The sequence below is a fragment of the Dromiciops gliroides genome, chromosome 4 (assembly GCF_019393635.1).
Source record: "Dromiciops gliroides isolate mDroGli1 chromosome 4, mDroGli1.pri, whole genome shotgun sequence".
In the NCBI taxonomy this organism is placed as follows: Eukaryota; Metazoa; Chordata; class Mammalia; order Microbiotheria; family Microbiotheriidae; genus Dromiciops; species Dromiciops gliroides.
The window spans coordinates 36163833-36182354 of record NC_057864.1 but is presented as its reverse complement, the minus strand read 5'-3'; the positions used below and the strand labels follow the sequence as shown (position 1 = coordinate 36182354).

At 38.3% G+C, this 18522-nt stretch overlaps 1 protein-coding gene across 1 annotated transcript in view; it reads right to left on the bottom strand.

Moving 5' to 3' along the window:
• HFM1 (helicase for meiosis 1) overlaps window positions 1-18522 on the bottom strand; it is a 112797-nt gene that overhangs the window by 92503 nt on the left and 1772 nt on the right. Inside the window, exons 2-5 of the mRNA XM_044003107.1 lie at window positions 17497-17609; window positions 9171-9486; window positions 3111-3376; window positions 2801-2848 (exon numbers count right to left, since the gene is read on the bottom strand). Coding sequence (XP_043859042.1) covers window positions 2801-2848; window positions 3111-3376; window positions 9171-9486; window positions 17497-17609 — 743 coding nt within the window. The remainder of the gene's footprint in view (window positions 1-2800; window positions 2849-3110; window positions 3377-9170; window positions 9487-17496; window positions 17610-18522) is intronic.

Genomic DNA, 18522 nt, shown 5'->3' with positions numbered 1-18522 from the left:
TTGCCCAGAGTCACACAGCTAGTACGTGTCAAGTGTCTGAGGCCAAATTTGAATTCAGGTCCTCCTGAAACCAGGGCCAGTGCTTTATCCACTGCACCACCTAGCTGCCCCAGGCCATCATTTCTTATAGCACAGTAGTATTCCATCATGATCACATACCATAACTTGTTCAGCCATTCCCCAATTGAGGGGCATCCAATTTTCAGTTCTTTGCCACCACAAAGAAAGCTGCTATAAATATTTTAGAATATAAAAGTTCTTTTCCTTTTTCCACAATCATCTTGTATTTCTCTAATCAATAATGATTTAGAGCATCTTTTCATAACACTATAAACTGATTTGATTTCTTCATTGGAAAACTGCTTGGTCATATCCTTTGACCATTTATCAATTGGGGAATGACTCATATTCTTATAGATTTGACAAAGTTCTTTACACGTTTGAAACATGAGACCTTTATGTGAGATTCTGTCTATAAAAACTTGATTTTCCAATTTTCTGCTTTCTTCTGATCTTGGCTACATTTATTTTATTTGTATAAAACCTTTTTAATTTAATGTAATCAAAATTATCCATTTTATACTTCACTCTGCTCTCTGTCTCTTGTTTATTCATAAATTTCAGTGGACTGCTGCTGGACTCACTATTGACAAGCTGGACAGCTCTGCGAGTTCAGACTGCTGGAACTGCAGGCTCCATTTTCTTCTGGGATTCCTACTACAATTATTCTTCAGGCTTCAGCCTGGGCTAGAGGCTGGAACTGATACCCTTCTCTCCTCCTAAGGTTGGACTCACACAGATGCTGCTTGCTTCTGAACTTGTTCCTCTCGTGGTACAAAGGCTAGGGCCCACGACCACTCCTCACTCTGGACCACCCCCCCCCCCCAGGTCCCCTCCTCAGTATTCCTTGGATCTATGACTTGTAACTGGGTAGTGAGGGACAGAACTGGTAGATGCTCCTCGTTCTTTTACCTTGCATAAACTGGATGGCTCTGGGACCTCCTCTTGCCCTGGTACATACCTTCACCCTGGAGTGCTCTATGCAGCATCCACCCTGTCAGATCCCCTCCCCAGGGTCTAGAGGCCTTCCTGTTTATTTCTCTGTTGATCTGGCCAGGAAAAATGACTCACTGTGATTTTTTGGATTTTCTTGGATTTCCTGGCTTTGATTTAGTCCGGTGCATTTTATAGACTTAATTGGAGGATAGAGGCAGGGGGCTCACTGTACTTCTTTCTGCTACTCCGCCATCTTGGCTCCACATCCTCTCTTTTGGGCTCATGAGCACCCAAAGTTCAATTATTATCACTCTGTAGATGATTACAATATCTATACATCCATCTCTCATCACTCTCCTAATTTCTCGTCCTAAATCATCAACTGAATACTCGAGTTTTAAAACTGGGATTTCCTGTAGACATCTCAAACTTAGTATGTCCCAAACGGAACTCACCATTTTACCCTCAAAATCTACCCTCTTTTGAGCTTCCCTGTTTTTGTCAAGGGTAACACTATCCTTTTAGTCACTCAGATTTAAAACTTTGGTGTCATCCTCTACTCCCCACTCTCATTTATCCTACATAGTTAAGTGACAAACCTTGCCATTTCTATTTCAACACTATCTCATGGGCCGTGTCACTCATCCCCCATTCAGCAAATTCCTGGGGCTCCCTATTCTTTCTTTTTACTTTTTTTTTTTTGTGGGGCAATGAGGGTTAAGTGACTTGCCCAGTGTCACACAGCTAGTTAAGTGTCAAGTATCTGAAGCTGGATTTGAACTCAGGGCCGGTGCTTTATCCACTGCACCACCTAGCTGCCCCCTCCGTAATCTTTCTAGGATTGAATACATACTCCCATTTGGCAATGAAAGCTCACTCCTCACAACCAGGCTACATCCCGTCTCTCCAATCTTTTTGCCCATTACTCCCTCCATGCACACTCTAGTCCACTTACACCAGGCTTCTCGCTGTTCCTCACACAAGACACTGCATCTCATGTCTCTCTGCCTCTGTGCTGGCCGCCTCCCATGCTTGTAACTGTCTCCCTTCTCACCTACATCTTGCAGAATGCATGCTTGCCTTCACAACTCAGTTCAAATACTTCCCTCTGCATGAGATCCCTTAGCTGCGACACTGCCTGTCCTCCCAAGGTCATTCAGTATTTGCTCTTCTCTGCTTTGTATAAACATACACACGCATACACACATGTGATGTGCATCTAACCTCCCCTGTTAGAATTTACACGCCTGCAACTATATGTACTATGTTCACAAGGGCACTAACTGGTGAATATGTCTATTATGTGGCTTGTGACAACAACTGTTCCTTTAGGGCAAAAGCTGTTTTCTCTTTTGTCTCAGAACCTAGCACAGTGCGTGGCACACAAGAGGTACTAAATAAATATTTGCTGACTCACTAATTGTACAAAGGTGGCCTAGGGTCCTGGAAGGCGACATCAGCTGGAAAATTCCACCATGTTGGAAGGGCAGCAGTATGAGCCTGGCCACAGGTCACACCTGCTTTCTGAAGACCAGCTTAGCTGAGTACAATGAGGCTCATCACTAATGGGGGGCCACTTGGCACTGAATTATTTGGCCATGCAAACCATACTCTAGAGAATCATGCACACTGATAAAAATGCATCCCTCATCCATATAACCAGAAATACATGTCTGGGACCTACTACTTCTACTTTATAGTTATTTAAAAGTATAAGAAAACAGGCACCCCAGGAAACAAATTAAATAAAATGTTAAAAACTATGATTTCATAAATGTTGTTATTTTGTTCTAAAAAAGGATACGGATTTCTGTAACAGACTTCAAGGAACACACATCTTTTTCTACTGTCCCTAAAATGGAAGAAAATTTCCACAGATTTATACATGCAGAAGTAGATTTTTCCATATGATAGATTCAGAGATCATATGAATTCTTTCAAATAGTTATTTTAATTAAGATGAAATAAAATGGGAAAAAAATAAATTGTATAGGAAAATATAGAAAATTATACCCCTAGGATGGCAGCCTATTAGAACGACAAAATTTATCTAAACTGCTCTATACTACTAAACTTAACTTTTTCAAAACAATTACAAAACCATTTAAAATTACCTTGAATACCAAGTGACTCTGGAGCATTTGTTAAATTTTGTGTTTTGAAAATGCCTTCTCCAATGTCAGAAGCAAAGAGAGCATCCTTTGTAGTAAAGAGATTAACATCTGGATATAGTGGATTCTGCTTACTGACACTATTTTTCCACAATTCCCCTTTGTTCATCTTAGTTTTGAGATTTTCCACTGGTCCAATATGAAAATTCAAAGCAGAACCGCCATTGCAATCTGCATTTCTATATGAACAGTTGGATGTTTTAAATAATCTAAAGAAAAACAAAAGATGTTTTCATGTACATGGACTACATAAATTGAAAGTTATTCAACCAAATAAGTTAATCTTTCTCCAAACATAACTGGGAAAGTCTACAATGTATATCACGTCCCCTTGCCTTCACTAATACTCATCTGGGTCCATTTCAATTCACTCAAGTTATTTGCAAATGACAGCAGAGAAACCATTAGAAGAAGTATTTATGATATAGATTTTTTTTTTTTAGCTAAGTGATTTTACTTAGCTGAAAAAATTCAGGTAAGTTACAAGGATGACCACTAGATGAAGTTACTATTCTTGTCACTGAATGAAAAATGTGTCAACAACTACCTCCTATCTACACTACGGCTCTCTCATAATTAACGTAACATTCCTTAGTTAACCAAATTAGGATAACACACTTAGAAATGGAAAACAAAATAAACTTACAACATTCCAAGGACAAAAATAGTAGTAATAGTAACAATAATAATAATAGGCATGTATAATATATAATGAACATGGAGACAGTTAGGTGGTGCAATGGCTTCAGCATGCTGGACCTGGGTTCACATATGACTTCAAACACTTTCTGGCTAAGTAACCCAGGGCAAATCACTTAACCTTGGTTTGCCTCAATTTCCTCATCTATAAAATGGGGATAATAACAGCAACAGGGTTAATGTAAAGTCAAAATGAGAATTTGTAAAGCACTTTACAAGCTTTAAAACACTACATAAGTGCTAGGTGTTGTTGTTATTGTTGTTGTTATTATTATCATTATGTAATGTTTTAAAGCTCACAAAGTGCTTTACATATAAGAGCTCACTGAATCCTTACCACAACCCTAGCAGGTAGGAAGCACATTTAACAGATGAAGAAATATGGTCAGGAACACTAAGGATCTGACTCTATCTGCTATTCTGTGCTGTCTCTCTGGTGGGAGAAGTGCCTTTCCCACGGCTCTCGTGTCCAGGAAACAATCATCTTTTCTGTCTGTTATTTTCATATTCAATAGATCATAGGGAAACCTCCCCAAAGTACTACGTTAACAAGACCACTTTATGGTAAATATGCCCATTAAGTTGATCATGATAATACTTACCTACTTTACAAAATTCTATAAAGAATGATACAAACATTAAGCAAACTGTACATGTATAGATGTATATACATATATTTATGTATGTGTATGTGTGTGTGTATATATGGAAGATGCATTACTGGCTGGCTAAACTATCATCTGAAAAAAGTTTTTGTTCTGTGGAGACATAGCTCCCAAGAGTGATATTTTCCACAGTGGAATTTCTTTGTGGTTAGAAAATCCAAAAGCTCATGATGGAGTCTTTGAAATTATCACAGAATCCTGTTCAAAACATTGGTGTTGGACAAGGATAATAACAATTCCGTGGGTTTTCCATGTTTGCCAAGGTCAATATACCAAAAAGATATAAAAGCAAAGTAAATGCTGAAACTGGAAATTCTGTGGTTGTTAAGACATGAAAAAATTTTTGTTTTAGGCTTCAACAAGTATAAAGACTCTCCTATTTTTTAGCCACATTTAAACAACCACAGATGAACTCTTTAGGTGAACTTAAGTTCTTCTACAGCATTTGCCAATATCATGGAAGATGTCTTATGTAAAGTCCAAAAAAAGAAGGATTTCCTCACTGATAGTAACATTCTTCAAATGTTTCTAGTTGTATAAGATGTACTAATTGCATTGAGCCTCCACAGTAAATTCCACAAAAAATTCAAAATAGATGGCTGTAATCAATCACGTCCCAAAACCAAAACGAATAAAGCCCACAGATTGCCTAGACTGCAATGTGCAATTAGACAGATATCCCAAGAAATGAGTTCTTCCATGTTCTTCAATTGCTGCAAAGAAACAATTAGCAGGGCCCTTTGTTAAATAAGAGATCAGTCTGAATTACATTTGAAAAATAGCAATGCTATCAATGACTTTTCTAAAGCATTCACTAATATAAAAACTAATCTTAACACCAACATCTTCGGATAGCACCCCAAGTAGAAACTTTAGAAGTTCTAGGGGAACAGTAATGACCAGAACACAACAGTGCTCAGATAAGGACAGGTCCAACAGTTCTGAGGTCCCTAATGTACAGAGATTCCATAGAAGGCCCTAACAATCCCACACTCTTCACCTCAAAGATCCCAGGGAGTCTAACCCCAAGAGGTAGAAAGCAGAGAACTCGGGGGAGATCAAAGAAGGTCAACCATCCCAACAAGCATGGTAAGAGGCAGACCTTGGCCCTCGAACAAAGACCTAACTCAGGAACTAAAGCCAGAGACAGGAATAAATCAAAGAAAATGCTGACCAGTATCAAAAAGTACTGCAGATATAGAGAGCTTTCCAGAGGAGCAGCAAGTAACGCCATGACAACTGCAAACACAGACCCAGAGAAAAAATGAATTTTCTCACAAGAATTATCCAAATCCAAAGCAGAAATGAAGCAAGATATTAACAAGCTCTTGAGAAAAGAACCGGAAGGCGAATAAGTAGCTTAGAGAGAAAGTAGTCAGGGAGATCTGAATTCAAATCCCGCTTTTGACATTTGCTGGCTATGGAAGCCTCGGTAAGTCCTTCCACCTCAGTTTCTTCCTCTATAAAATGTATTAACAGGATCTGTAACAGAGTGTTACTTGGGAGAATAAAATAAAATATATATGTGAAAAGCTTTGCAAATCTTAAAACACTACATAAATGCTAGCTTAAAAATTTTAAAGGATTGTATGGTAATGGAATACTAACATTTTAATAGAGGGAGAGGAAACAGATGTCCCATGTTCAAAACTTTAATGTCTTCAAAAGATATCAATGAAATTAAGAAAACTATAGGTCCTGGGGGATAGACTGGTTCTATTCTGAAGGTTTTAAAAGGCAGAAATAAGTGAGAGTTAAAAGAATACATTTGTGCAGAAAGAAGGAAAAGGGACTAGAACTTATTTCTCATAATTGGCATATATGAAGAGTATACATACATGGAAGAAATGGTGGTTGGAGCAGATGAATTCTTTTCTGAAATAAAGGAGGGTTGAACACACAGAGTTTTGTATAGAGATCCATTAAAACCAATGGAGAAACTAGCAGAAGGTAGCATGGTTAAAAGGGAGGATAATAACTACAAAGGGATAGCTAAAAAGAAAACAGATTTCCTAATTTTGAAGGGCAGATTAAAAAATAACAGATAAGCACATTTTAAAAATTTTATTTATCTATCTATTTATTTATTTGTATTTTAGGATATTTATAGTATTATTTATGTTTTTTTTTTTTTGGCAGGGCAATGGGGGTTAAGTGACTTGCCCAGGGTCACACAGCTAGTAAGTGTCAAGTGTCTGAGGCTGGATTTGAACTCAGGTACTCCTGAATCCAGGGCCAGCACTTTAACCATTGCGCCATCTAGCTGCCCCTATAGTATTATTTATGAATGAATGAAATAAAAGCAAAGAACTAAGATCTGAAGGGGATATTCATCAATTGGGAACTGGCTAAACAAATTGTGATATATAATGTAACAGAATATTATTGCCCTATAAGAAAAGAAGAGAGAATTTCAGCAAATTCTAAGTAGTATGAATTGCTACAAAGTGAAGTTAGAAGCGCCAGGAAAACAATTCATACAAAGACGACAGTGCTGTAAAGAAAAACAACTTTAAAAGACTTAAAAACTCTCATCAATGCAATGAAAAGGCATGTCTCCAAAGAGTCTATGATGAAGCATGCTACGACCATTATCTAGATTCAATTTATTTGATTATGCTTATTTGTTACAAATGCTGGGTTTTTTCTTTCTTATTTTTCTTTTTAATTGGGGGTAGGAGGCAGAAATAGTGTTAGTAATAGTGATGCCAAAAAGGGAGAGAAAACCACTGAAAATTTTTAAAGTGAACAGAAGGTGAAAGAAGAAAATTTAGGAGGAATGAGCAGCAAAGCCTTGAAAGTAACGTGTAAAATTTTCATATACATTTTTTTTAAAGCAAGCAGTATGAAATGGGATTCACAGTTCCATATACAATCCTGGTTGTGTTCTGCTGTGTAAATGGAAATGGTCTTTTTTCAGTGCTTACGTTCAGAATTTAAAACTTAATTTTTTAAAAAATAAGGTGATAAGGGGGCAGCTAGGTGGCGCAGTGAAGAGAGCACCAGCCCTGGAGTCAGGAGTACCTGAGTCCAAATCCGGCCTCAGACACTTAACACTTACTGGCTGTGTAACCCTGGGCAAGTCACTTAACCCCAATTGCCTCACCAAAACAAACAAACAAACAAACAAACAAAAATAAGGTGATAATGATCTGGAAGGCCTCTCCGATTTAGCTATTCCTTCTAGCTTTAAACCTTATTTTTCAGTGGTAGAAAGTCTATCATACCAATTAAATCATGGATCTACCAAAATTAAAACAGTTAAATAAGACTGATCTTTCTATTTCTGGAGCCACAGGTCATTGAGGATTACCTGAATGAGGTGGTTATAATGTACTAACACTGGCAGTATAAATGTAAGTCCTACTAGGGAAGCCTTTTTGAAAGGAATGTTGATAACTGTAAAGATATAGCATTTGTCTTAACTAAAAGTATTATAATAGAGAGAATAATGAATGAGGATTTAAGATATCTCATTTTGGATACTGACTCTACCACTAACTTTCTATAGTAACTACTGGAAATCACCTCGCCTCTGTGGGCCTCAGAGGTGCCATCTGAAAAATGAAAGGATGGGACTGCATTATCTCTAATGGGCCTTTTCTACAATTCTGATTCTCAAGAGTTTTATGCATCCCTAGGTTGATGATCTTGGATTTCTTCATCTAATCACAATCACAATCCCAGAAAGTGGAAGTACCAAGTCTAATGAATACAGCATGTATACAGTTCTACCCATGACAATTTTTATTTACCACTGAAAACATTTCTATTACTGCCAGTTAGGTCAATATTAACTCTAATTTTTTTTTTTTTTTTAGTGAGGCAATTGGGGTTAAGTGACTTGCCCAGGGTCACATAGCTAGTAAGTGTCAAGTGTCTGAGGCTGGATTTGAACTCAGGTACTCCTGACTCCAGGGCCAGTGCTCTATCCACTGCGCCACCTAGCTGCCCCCAGTTAGGTCAATATTAAAAACTATTTTGATTGTGTTAGTTAATGATTTTGGTACTTTTTAGCTATAATGAGAAAGGCAAACAATAAATTACTCTACTACCCAGGACATAACTTCATTTTCAAATGAACAGTATCCATAGTGATTCAAAATTATTTTTTACTAGATACTCTACCACCACAGTGCTGGAAACGTATATAAAAGAACAATGATCTTAGAGTATAAGAGTTGTGATGAAATAATGGGATTTAGCAGATACTCAAAGACCCACCTGGAGATTAATCTATACTGATTGAATCAAGTGAGAGTGATTAACCGCTGATTAAGCCTACTTCAAGTTAATTGGATTGTAATCACACCTGGCTATCCCTTAAGAAAGTATTGTTCTCAGAAACTAGACTGTGAACTCAACTTGAGAACACCTTCAAAGCCAATGGATTTGGATGACTCCCACCAATCACCTTGAAGCAGTGTGTAAGGACCGCCTCTGTTCCAGATCTATAAAAAGCTTCCACAAAGAGCTTGCTAGTGGGTGTTCCTGATTAAAGCAGGCTCATGGAGGAGGACTTCAGGAAGAACCCAACCAGGCTGGAACTCTAGGCTAGCCTGGAGCTGAAGCTTCTGATTTAAGGCGACCACAATTTAGATTTTAAACATCACAGAGTATAGACTAAAGTAACACGCACTTTTTTCGGAATGTTGAAGGAATAGTCTCACTTTTCTCCTCTTCTGGGGAGTCAAGGAATGTTCTATCACCTAAAAAAATACTTCCAGTTGGCTCTACAGCCAACTGATTTTGGTATTGATGTACAAAACCAGAACTCTGCTTGGCAGGACCAGCTGGCAAACAGTCCTCATCGGTCATTTCTAAGTTTAACTTCATTTCTCTACTTTTGTTGGAGTAAAAATCTAACTGGAATTCATGTGCTGGTGACATATAGTTTGTAGCTTCATTAGGTGTCTTCAAATGTGAGGTAAACATTTCCTTATTCTTTGTTTGCTCTATAAAAAAAGAGAAATGTTATTACAAATTGTACAATATTTTCTCCAGAAAATCAACTTTTTTTCAAATTAACTACAGGAAACTTTAACAAGATAAATTCTTAAATAGTTAAATAATTATATAAGAGGAACAAAACAAAAAGTATCAGAAAGAAAAAAAGGCCCATGTTTATGGTACTTATTGTGATTATCATATTTTAATAAGAATGATATTAACTGGGACAACTAACTGGGAACACCCTGTCCACACACACACACACACACACACACATAGTTCTAAGCTAATTGGCTGGTTGATTTGATAGACAGTACCCATGAGCAAATGTCACTTCCTGACACCAAGGAAAAGCCGCACGGCTTGCCCTCGGACGCCTTCTCCTCATGGCGGAGCTTTCCTACAGTAACTCTCCAGCAGGTGGCGTCACTCCAATCGTTACATACACACACACACACACACACACACACACACACTGAAAAGGGCCATGGACAAAAGCTTGCTTTGTTTGTTTATTTTAAAAATTCATTGTCTCCTATGTTATGGACTTTTGCTCCAACAAGTCAGAAAGCAAAGGGGCAACTTCCTCAGCCACAGAATTCTGAATGATTTTGAAAGGAATATTTGATAAACTATGGGGGGGGGAGAAACAAGACTGACTGCCATTTTTTTTTAAAGAAAGAAAAAGCCCTCATTCACTGCTGTGTGTGTGTTTTGCCCCCTTTCTCATTTAAGTCTGCAGCTCTTGGGTTTGGCCACCATTGATCAACCACATTGTTCTTACAGAAGCTACTGTGATTCTTGGGCCTGCTTCCTCACCTGAAAGACCAAGGATCAGACTAAGCTGATTTCTAAGTTCCTTTTAACAATTATGTTTTATGGCAGTAAAAATCACTGTAGGGGGCAGCTAGGTGGCACAGTGAATAAAGCACCGGCCCTGGATTCAGGAGGACCTGAGTTCAAATCCAGCCTCAGACACTTACTAGTTGTGTGACCCTGGGCAAATCACTTAACCCTCATTGCCCCCCCTCCCCCAATCACTGTAAATTTCCATGCACCAAGTGTAGGCATTTGAGATCAAATTATTCATCTTCCTACAGGGTCTGAGGCTAGGACCAATTTCCTCAAAACTAGCTAGGTATATATAGTATGTTTGTGTGTATGCTGCCTGCCATAAGGGCAAATAATAAGTGCCAAAGGGTTCTAAGTGAAAATCACTCTCTCTGATGACTGTAAATTGAAGATTGCCTGCTCTGTAATGTGAGAGATATGTATGGAATACTTGGGTTCTTTAAAAAAAAAGCCGCATTAAAGCAAATTTCTACAAATTAAGTTTCATTTTCCACTGAATTCTGTTATCAAATCAAAGACTTGCTTCACTTAAAAAACTGTCCCCAACACAATAATAAAATCACACACAAGAACATAATGAAACTTTTCAAAAGTACCCTGAAGACGTAAATTACATTTAAATTTCCAAAAGTTGCAGTAGGACTCAAAACAATTAAAAAACGTGAATTCAAACTGGGTTTCCCACCATAGCCCTAAATTGCAGCAAACAGTAGCCACAATATATTTAAAGAGGCTATACCAGAATGAACCTCCTGAAGGTGTGGCAGTGTCTGGCCAGCCAGCATTTATAAAGCAGCTACTATGCGCTAAACTCTGGGAATACAAATGAAAGCAGAACAGCCCCTCCCCTGAAGGAGCTTACACTCTAATGGCAGAAGACAATGGACAATGCCTCAAAGGAAGCTGAAAAGAGGAGATGAAGGTACCTGGTCAGAGGAGAGAGTGCCGAGTGCAGACTGAAGACCAAGGAGACATGGCTCACCTGGGAGCCCTATGAAATGGGGATTCTGGGAAGAGCCACCAATCAGCACAAGACACTTCAGGGGCATCTTTCAGGTCTCTTCAGACCCTGGTTCCTAACTCCTTGTGGAAGCTATAAGTTCTCAAAAACAAACTGGCTAATCTCAGATGAAAGAAAGAAAAGAAATTTTAAAAAGTTGCTTGTCCTTTGTTTTCTAAGAGGGCCAATGACATCACAAAGTGATGTATTAACTTGCGCATGAATTGCATTTAAGTGAGGCAGAGTTGTCCAAAGGACACTAAAGGTGGAGAAGCAGTCCTGAAAGGGGCTTGGCAAGCCTTCACACCAGAGGTGCTAGTCCTCCTGAACACCAAGGATAATGGAGGCAGCTAGATGGTTCAGTGGACAGAGCACCAAGCCTGAAGTCAGTTAGACCTGAGTTCAAATCCAGCCCCAGACACTTATTAGCTGTGTGACCCTTGGCAAGGCATTTATCTTCTCTTTGTCTAGAAAGCAACTAGGTGGCTCAGTGAATAGAACACTGAGCCTGGAATCAGGAAGACCTGAGTTCAAATTCAGAATTAAACAATTATTAGCTGTGTGACCCTGGACAAATCACTTAACCTCTTTTTGCCTTAATCCACTGGAGAAAGAAATAGCAAAGCACTCTAGTATCTTTGTCGAGAAAAACCCTTGGACATTATGGTCCACTACGTCACAAAGAGTCAGACATTACTGAACAACAACAACAACAACAAAGGTAGTGATTCAAAATATACCAGTAAGTGGGGCAGCTAGGTGGCGCAGTGGATAGAGCACCGGCCCTGGATTCAGGAGGACCTGAGTTCAAATCCAGCCTCAGACACTTGACACTTACTAGCTGTGTGACCCTGGGCAAGTCACTTAACCCCCACTGCCTTGCAAAACAAAACAAAACAAAAAAATATATACCAGTAAAATGGAAAAGAGATTAAAGAGGATCTAGAAGGTCCTTAATTGGCTTGCCTGCAGACCAAAAAGTATGCTATCTTCCTGGGTATGAGAGAAGCCATGAATACTTCACTCAGGCAGCAGCTGCTACTATTACTACTATTACCACCACCAAACCAGCTGATTCTGCTATTGCTACTATTACTACAAGTACTGTACTGCTTGTACTACTAATTACAGCCAGAGTTATTCACACAGTATATTTCTGATGGGAAGGAGGTTGCCTCTTAAGCAACTACAATTTTATTTTCCTTCCAGGGGAATCCTCCAGGGATACAGTATGGATGACCATGTACCAGGCATGACCCAACATCCCAGTGTTGACTGTCTAACAGCCCCATGTGCATTTTCCTGATGGAAGAGTCCAAGTCCTCAGAGTAATGCAATGAAACTGGATGTCAGTAAGGGAAACTGCAGAGAAAATGCCCCTCTCTGACAAGTTGCCTATCGAGCAGCCACAACTGTTTCCCTTCCAAAAGGAGTCCAAATAATCTTGTGCCATAAGTCTAGGCCTTGATATAAAGACTTGAAGGAAGAAGGAAATGGGGGAAGGGGGGAATATTGATTGCTTCAGAGCCACTCTGAATCCTTTATGTGTTTTGTGCATTTTCTGTGGGGTGAAATAAGGGCCACCTTATACCTGATATGTTGATATGTACATTATTACCTTGAGCACCACAGAGGAGCTAAGGATCCTTTTACCTACAAGCTATATATTCTGAGATTTCCCAGGGGTAAAGGGAGAAAAGGGGAAAAGCAAAAACAAGCCAAAAACTGAGTGATATTTGAAGATCACTGCCAAGATTGAATCTGGTCTGTATAAGCCCAGAATCTGGGGTGCTGCACCATAGATTAAGAGTACATATATATTTACCTCCATTAAATATACTCCAAAATAATTCATGAATATGTCCACATAAAAAGGGGAACAATAAAATCTGCAAAAGGTACAATGGAGCAGGTTAAATGTTGTTTAAGGTCCAGAATCTGTCTTTCAGACCATAAATACAGGGATCTCTGATTCTTCTGAGAGCTGAAATATTGAATTTTTGCAGTTGAGAAGACAGAAACTAAGATAAAGTGGAGAGTACTCTTGAAAGTTAAGCATGCAAAAAAATTCTTTGTTATAAGGGATCTCTCTGTAAAGGGGATGGAAAAGAATATACAAGGGAAATCCTGGATGATGTAAAAGATGTCAATTTCCTTTTTTTTTTTAAAAAAGTGAAGTATGCTGTAATAACATAGAAATATTGTTTACAAAAGACATAATCCTTAAGAAACCCTATTCACTTGATTTTGTAATTCTAGTGTCTTAAGAAATACAGCCACACACCCCATTAGAAAGAACTGATAAAAAGAACACTTGTGGATTGTACATTTATAACCTGGTTGCAATCTTGTGGAGGGGGGAGGAAAGGGAGGGAGGGAGGGAGAAAAATTTGGAACTCTAAATCTTATGAAAATGAATGTTGAAAACTACCCTTACATGTAACTGGAAAATAAATGTTGCAGAAAGAAAGAAAGAAAGGAAGGAAGGAAGGAAGGAAGGAAGGAAGGAAGGAAGGAAGGAAGGAAGGAAGAAAGAAAGAAAGAAAGAAAGAAAGAAAGAAAGAAAGAAAGAAAGAAAGAAAGAAAGAAAGAAAGAAAGAAAGAAAGAAAGAAAGAAAGAAAGAAAGAAAGGAAGAAAGAAAAGAAGGAAGGAAGAAAGAAATACAGCCACTGATGAGATGTTTCATATCTTTCTCTGCAGGGGACCTTTAGTGAGACATAATTCTGCCCCATTTAATTTACTGTCAAAATAATTTTGTAAAAAGCCATGGAAAAGTTTAAGTTTTCATTAATCAATTAGGAAGCCTGAAACAGTAAGAACTGCTCCTTTATCTCAAAAACATAACCTATTCTGCACAAATGTTTCCTGCATCATAGACATGAAGTCTAACCTGGATGGAATCAACATCAGTCACGAGATTTAACTGCAAGTCACATTAGGAACTGAGCTGAATAGGAGCTATTACCTGGATAATTCATGTCAAAGACCAGTGACTTAATCTGCATTACTCTTATGCTAATTTTTAAACTTCAGAGGCAACGTGGAAGGGCTCTCTATAAAGCCAAGGTTATGGAGTATCGGCTAACTCTCTTCAGGACAGGATCAGAGACTTAGAGCCAGAAGGGACACTAAGGGTCATCATCGTCAACTCCATCATTTCCAGGGGAGGACCCTGAGGTCAGAAGAAGGGAAATGACTCGCCTCTGGTCATGCAGGTGAGAGAGCCAGGATCTGGACCCGGGTCCTTTAGCTCTGAGTCCAGCATCCTTTTTACTGTGACATCTTTCTTTGCACTTAATCAAAATGAGGTTTTAGGAAAAGAGTTCAATTTCTTCAGTTCAACAAATAGTTATTAAGTGTTTGCTATGCACTCAAAACTCTATTAAGTACTGAGAGAGATAACCATATGACTGAGGCACCTCCTTGCCTTGAAGGAAGTTATAGGTGATCAGAGAATTACTTGTTAAGAAAAATGACTTGGCTCCACATAACTGACAATGTTAAATTGTCTATTTTACTTCCCTAACACAGCTTGGGCTGACTGGTTGATGTACGTGCATCTTCAAACAACACAAAAGTTTAATAACATCAGTGTCTTCACAATTATAAATTTCTATTCTATTATGTACTTTAAAATTACTCAGAAGCTAAACTCATAAACCTCAAACACTCATGATAAGAGTAAAATTTCGGGGCAGCTAGGTGGCGCAGTGGATAGAGCACCGGCCCTGGAGTCAGGAGTACCTGAGTTCAAATCCTGTCTCAGACACTTGACACTTACTAGCTGTGTGACCCTGGGCAAGTCACTTAACCCCCATTGCCTCACACACAAAAAAAAGAAATTAAAAAAAAAAAGAGTAAAATTTCATTTGATGTGAACTCTTTCATTAACTAAGGACTAAGAAAGAAGATCCAGAGAAAAGAAAGACATTGACAATAGGATCCTTTGCTGAACCATAATGTAATTGGACCCTTTTCTGTTGTAGTAAATCCATCAGACTAAACATAAATTGAATCTTTTTTTTGCTCACAGAGGCTCTTGCAGAGACATGTATTCTCATTGTACAGTACAGCAGACATAAAAGAAAAAGGCAACAGAAATTGGACTGACTCTGGACTGGCATATTCTGCAACTTGCCTTTTAAAATAAGTCCCAGATACCGTTTTTATTTATTTGTGATTTTATTTCTCCTGAAAATTGAGGGCAGAGAAACCCAAACACACTCAATTCAGAGTCCCAACTCCCTGAATTCTGATTAACAAACCAGGTTTGTATGCAGTTTCTTAACTTGTGATAATGTCTGCTGATGCTTATCATGTTAATCCTATAACTTTATGATACAGGGCCATAACCCTTGTAACAAAGTAAGCCAGATTCCTATCCTTAAAATGTCCTTCACTTTGGGAGACCCTAAAATCATTGATGAAAATAACATGTAGTTGTGAAAATATGACTTGAATGTTTCACAAAATCATAAAATTTTAGAGATGGCAAGGACTGGAGTAAAGCCCTTTCTTTCACAAGTAAGGCCAGCAAGATACAAAGAGGCTGAGCGATTTGTCCAAATACAGGACAGCGAACAAGGTGGAAGTCTACCTTGGGGTGGGCCTAGTCAGTGCGATCTCTATTACCCTGCCTCTTTACAGACACACTGATGCATCTGTGAGGTCATCAATGGGCATGTGCCCTCCAACAATGAAAATGGCAACCCATTCTATGCGTACATGTTTTACCATAAATAAAACATATAGGATCCACCCAATGTTCTGGAAGTCTTCTTTTAGTGATTTTGAAAAATTTGTTACATTTTTATGTATTTTATGTCATTTGGAAAATGGTTTTTTCCAGAAGAGCACACTTCTAATTAATATCCAATGGGAAAATTGGATGGAGTGGATGGAGTTTGTAGTTTATATACCCAGCTCCAGGCATTCTCACTGGCGATTTATTCTACAGGCCTAGAATGCTCTCACTCCTCATTGCCACCTCCCTTACTTCCTTCCAAGGCCCAGGTAAAATCTCACTCTCTACAGGAAGCCTTCCCCAACCCTCCCGCACTTCTAGTGCCTTTTCTCTTCTAATTCTTTCCAATTTATTCTGTATATAGTTTGCTTATGCATAGTTATTTGCATGTTGTCTCCCTCCTTAGACTGTGAGCAGCTGGAGAGCTGGCTGGGACTGTCTTTTGCTTTTCTCTGTATCCCCAGTGCTCAGCACAGTGCCCAGCATACCGTAAGTGCTTAATAAATGCTTGTATTACCATTTTGTACTTAAGGCAAGTGGCATACACATGAACACACTGCACCAGTTTTGAAGAAATAGGTACTAACTTCAAACACAGTAGAAAGAACAATTTGATTTCAAATGGCTCTGCCTGCTGCAAGTAAATTTTTAATGGTAATAGGAGGAGGTTGGATTGGGTGAATTCTAAGGTTTCTTTCAGCCCTAATATTCTATGATTCTATACCTTGAAGCATAATTTTACTCTTTAAATGATAATAAAGTCATATAATTTTTGTATCTTTTTATGAGACCGTTGGTTTCATCAATGATTTATCTGATGCTTAATCTTAATCCTTGGTCAAGAATATATCCACCAATTTTAACACTTATCCTAGGGAAAAATTTAATTCACATTATAGCAATCCACTTTACAATGCAATTTCTAGGATCATAATGTGGTGAAAATTGAGCACTCTTAGCAACCTCTTAGTACATAGTTGCCCCTAGGGCTAAATGAAATCATACTAATGGCTAATGGAAGAATAAAGGTTTCCTTTCTGTGACACAGTGTCTAAAAGATTGTTTTGCTGTGGCAAAGGCTTAAATGGCTTAAAAAACCTAGTGGGAAACAGTCTTTTAAGAATCAATATTGAGAAAAAACATTAAAATAATATATGCCAAATATTATACTTGTCTAAATATGTATAGACTATATGAATATACTAAATATAATTTTGACATTATATTAAACATAATTTTTGACTTTTTACTTTACCTTATGCAAAGAAGGCTTTTGTGAAACCTTTGATTTTAATATAAAACACTGGACAGTTTAATCAAATTCATTTTTTTCGAGCATGATAGTTTTTTCTTTGAATAGGTAGGTTTCTAGGTCTATTAAAAAATTCTTTCTCTTTAAAGACAGATATAAATTTTACCTAATGGTTCAAATCTTTCTAATTCTCCTTGTAACACTTGAGTATCTGGAATTTCAGAAATCAATGGAGCAGATGGGAGAAACCAACAGGATGGCTTTTTATCATCAGTATACCTAGAAATAATTCAAAATAAAACATAACACTTGCCATAATTATAACAATAATAAAACATACAATAGCGCTATAATAATTTCACAAACTACATAACCAGAAACAATATTTATTAAATGTAAATAGTTGATTATTCCTCAGAATAGCATCATGAAATAAACTTTTCCTCTTTACACTGACCTTTCCCTCCTCTACACTTACTGCTGCTCCATGCTGATAATTAATTTCATACCTGTACTGTAACATAATGTAATACATGTATATGTGTATGTGTATACACACACACTCGCACATGCCTTATCTCAGAGCCTTCATCTTCCCGGTCACCTCGGTTCCAAATCTCAGAGTCATCTTCAGTTCTTTAACCTCCCTAACCTCTCCCCCATCCAAACAGCTGCTAATTCTTGTCATTTCTCCTTCCACATCATCTCCCATGTATACGTCATCCTCTCTTCACTCGCATAGCCGTGGTCCCAGTTCAGGCCCTTATCACCTCTCAAATGGCCTACCACAAGAGTGTTCTAATAGGCCAAAACCTAGTCTCTTCCCTCTTCAATCTATAGTCCCCATACCTGCCAAGGTACATGCCTAGATATGCGCAGAAATAAGAAGTAGTAGACTTTTTTTTCCAATGACTCCTGCATCACTCTCATTTTTCCCTCTACCTCTCTTACTTTATCTTCAAAGTCCTTTTTGAGCGCTTCCATGCCCTGGAAGCTTTGGATGTAGGAGCCCTGATGCTGCTATCCTCTTCTGAGGATGCACCTCGATGTTCCTTGTCACTAAAGAAATTTTCTATGGTTCTCACCTTTCTCTCTGCCCATTTTGCCTGCCTATTTCTTGACTTTTAACTCCTTCTTAAAGTAGGGCCCTGCTTCCAGGATGCACTGTACCAAGTTTCAGGGGGTCCAAGGT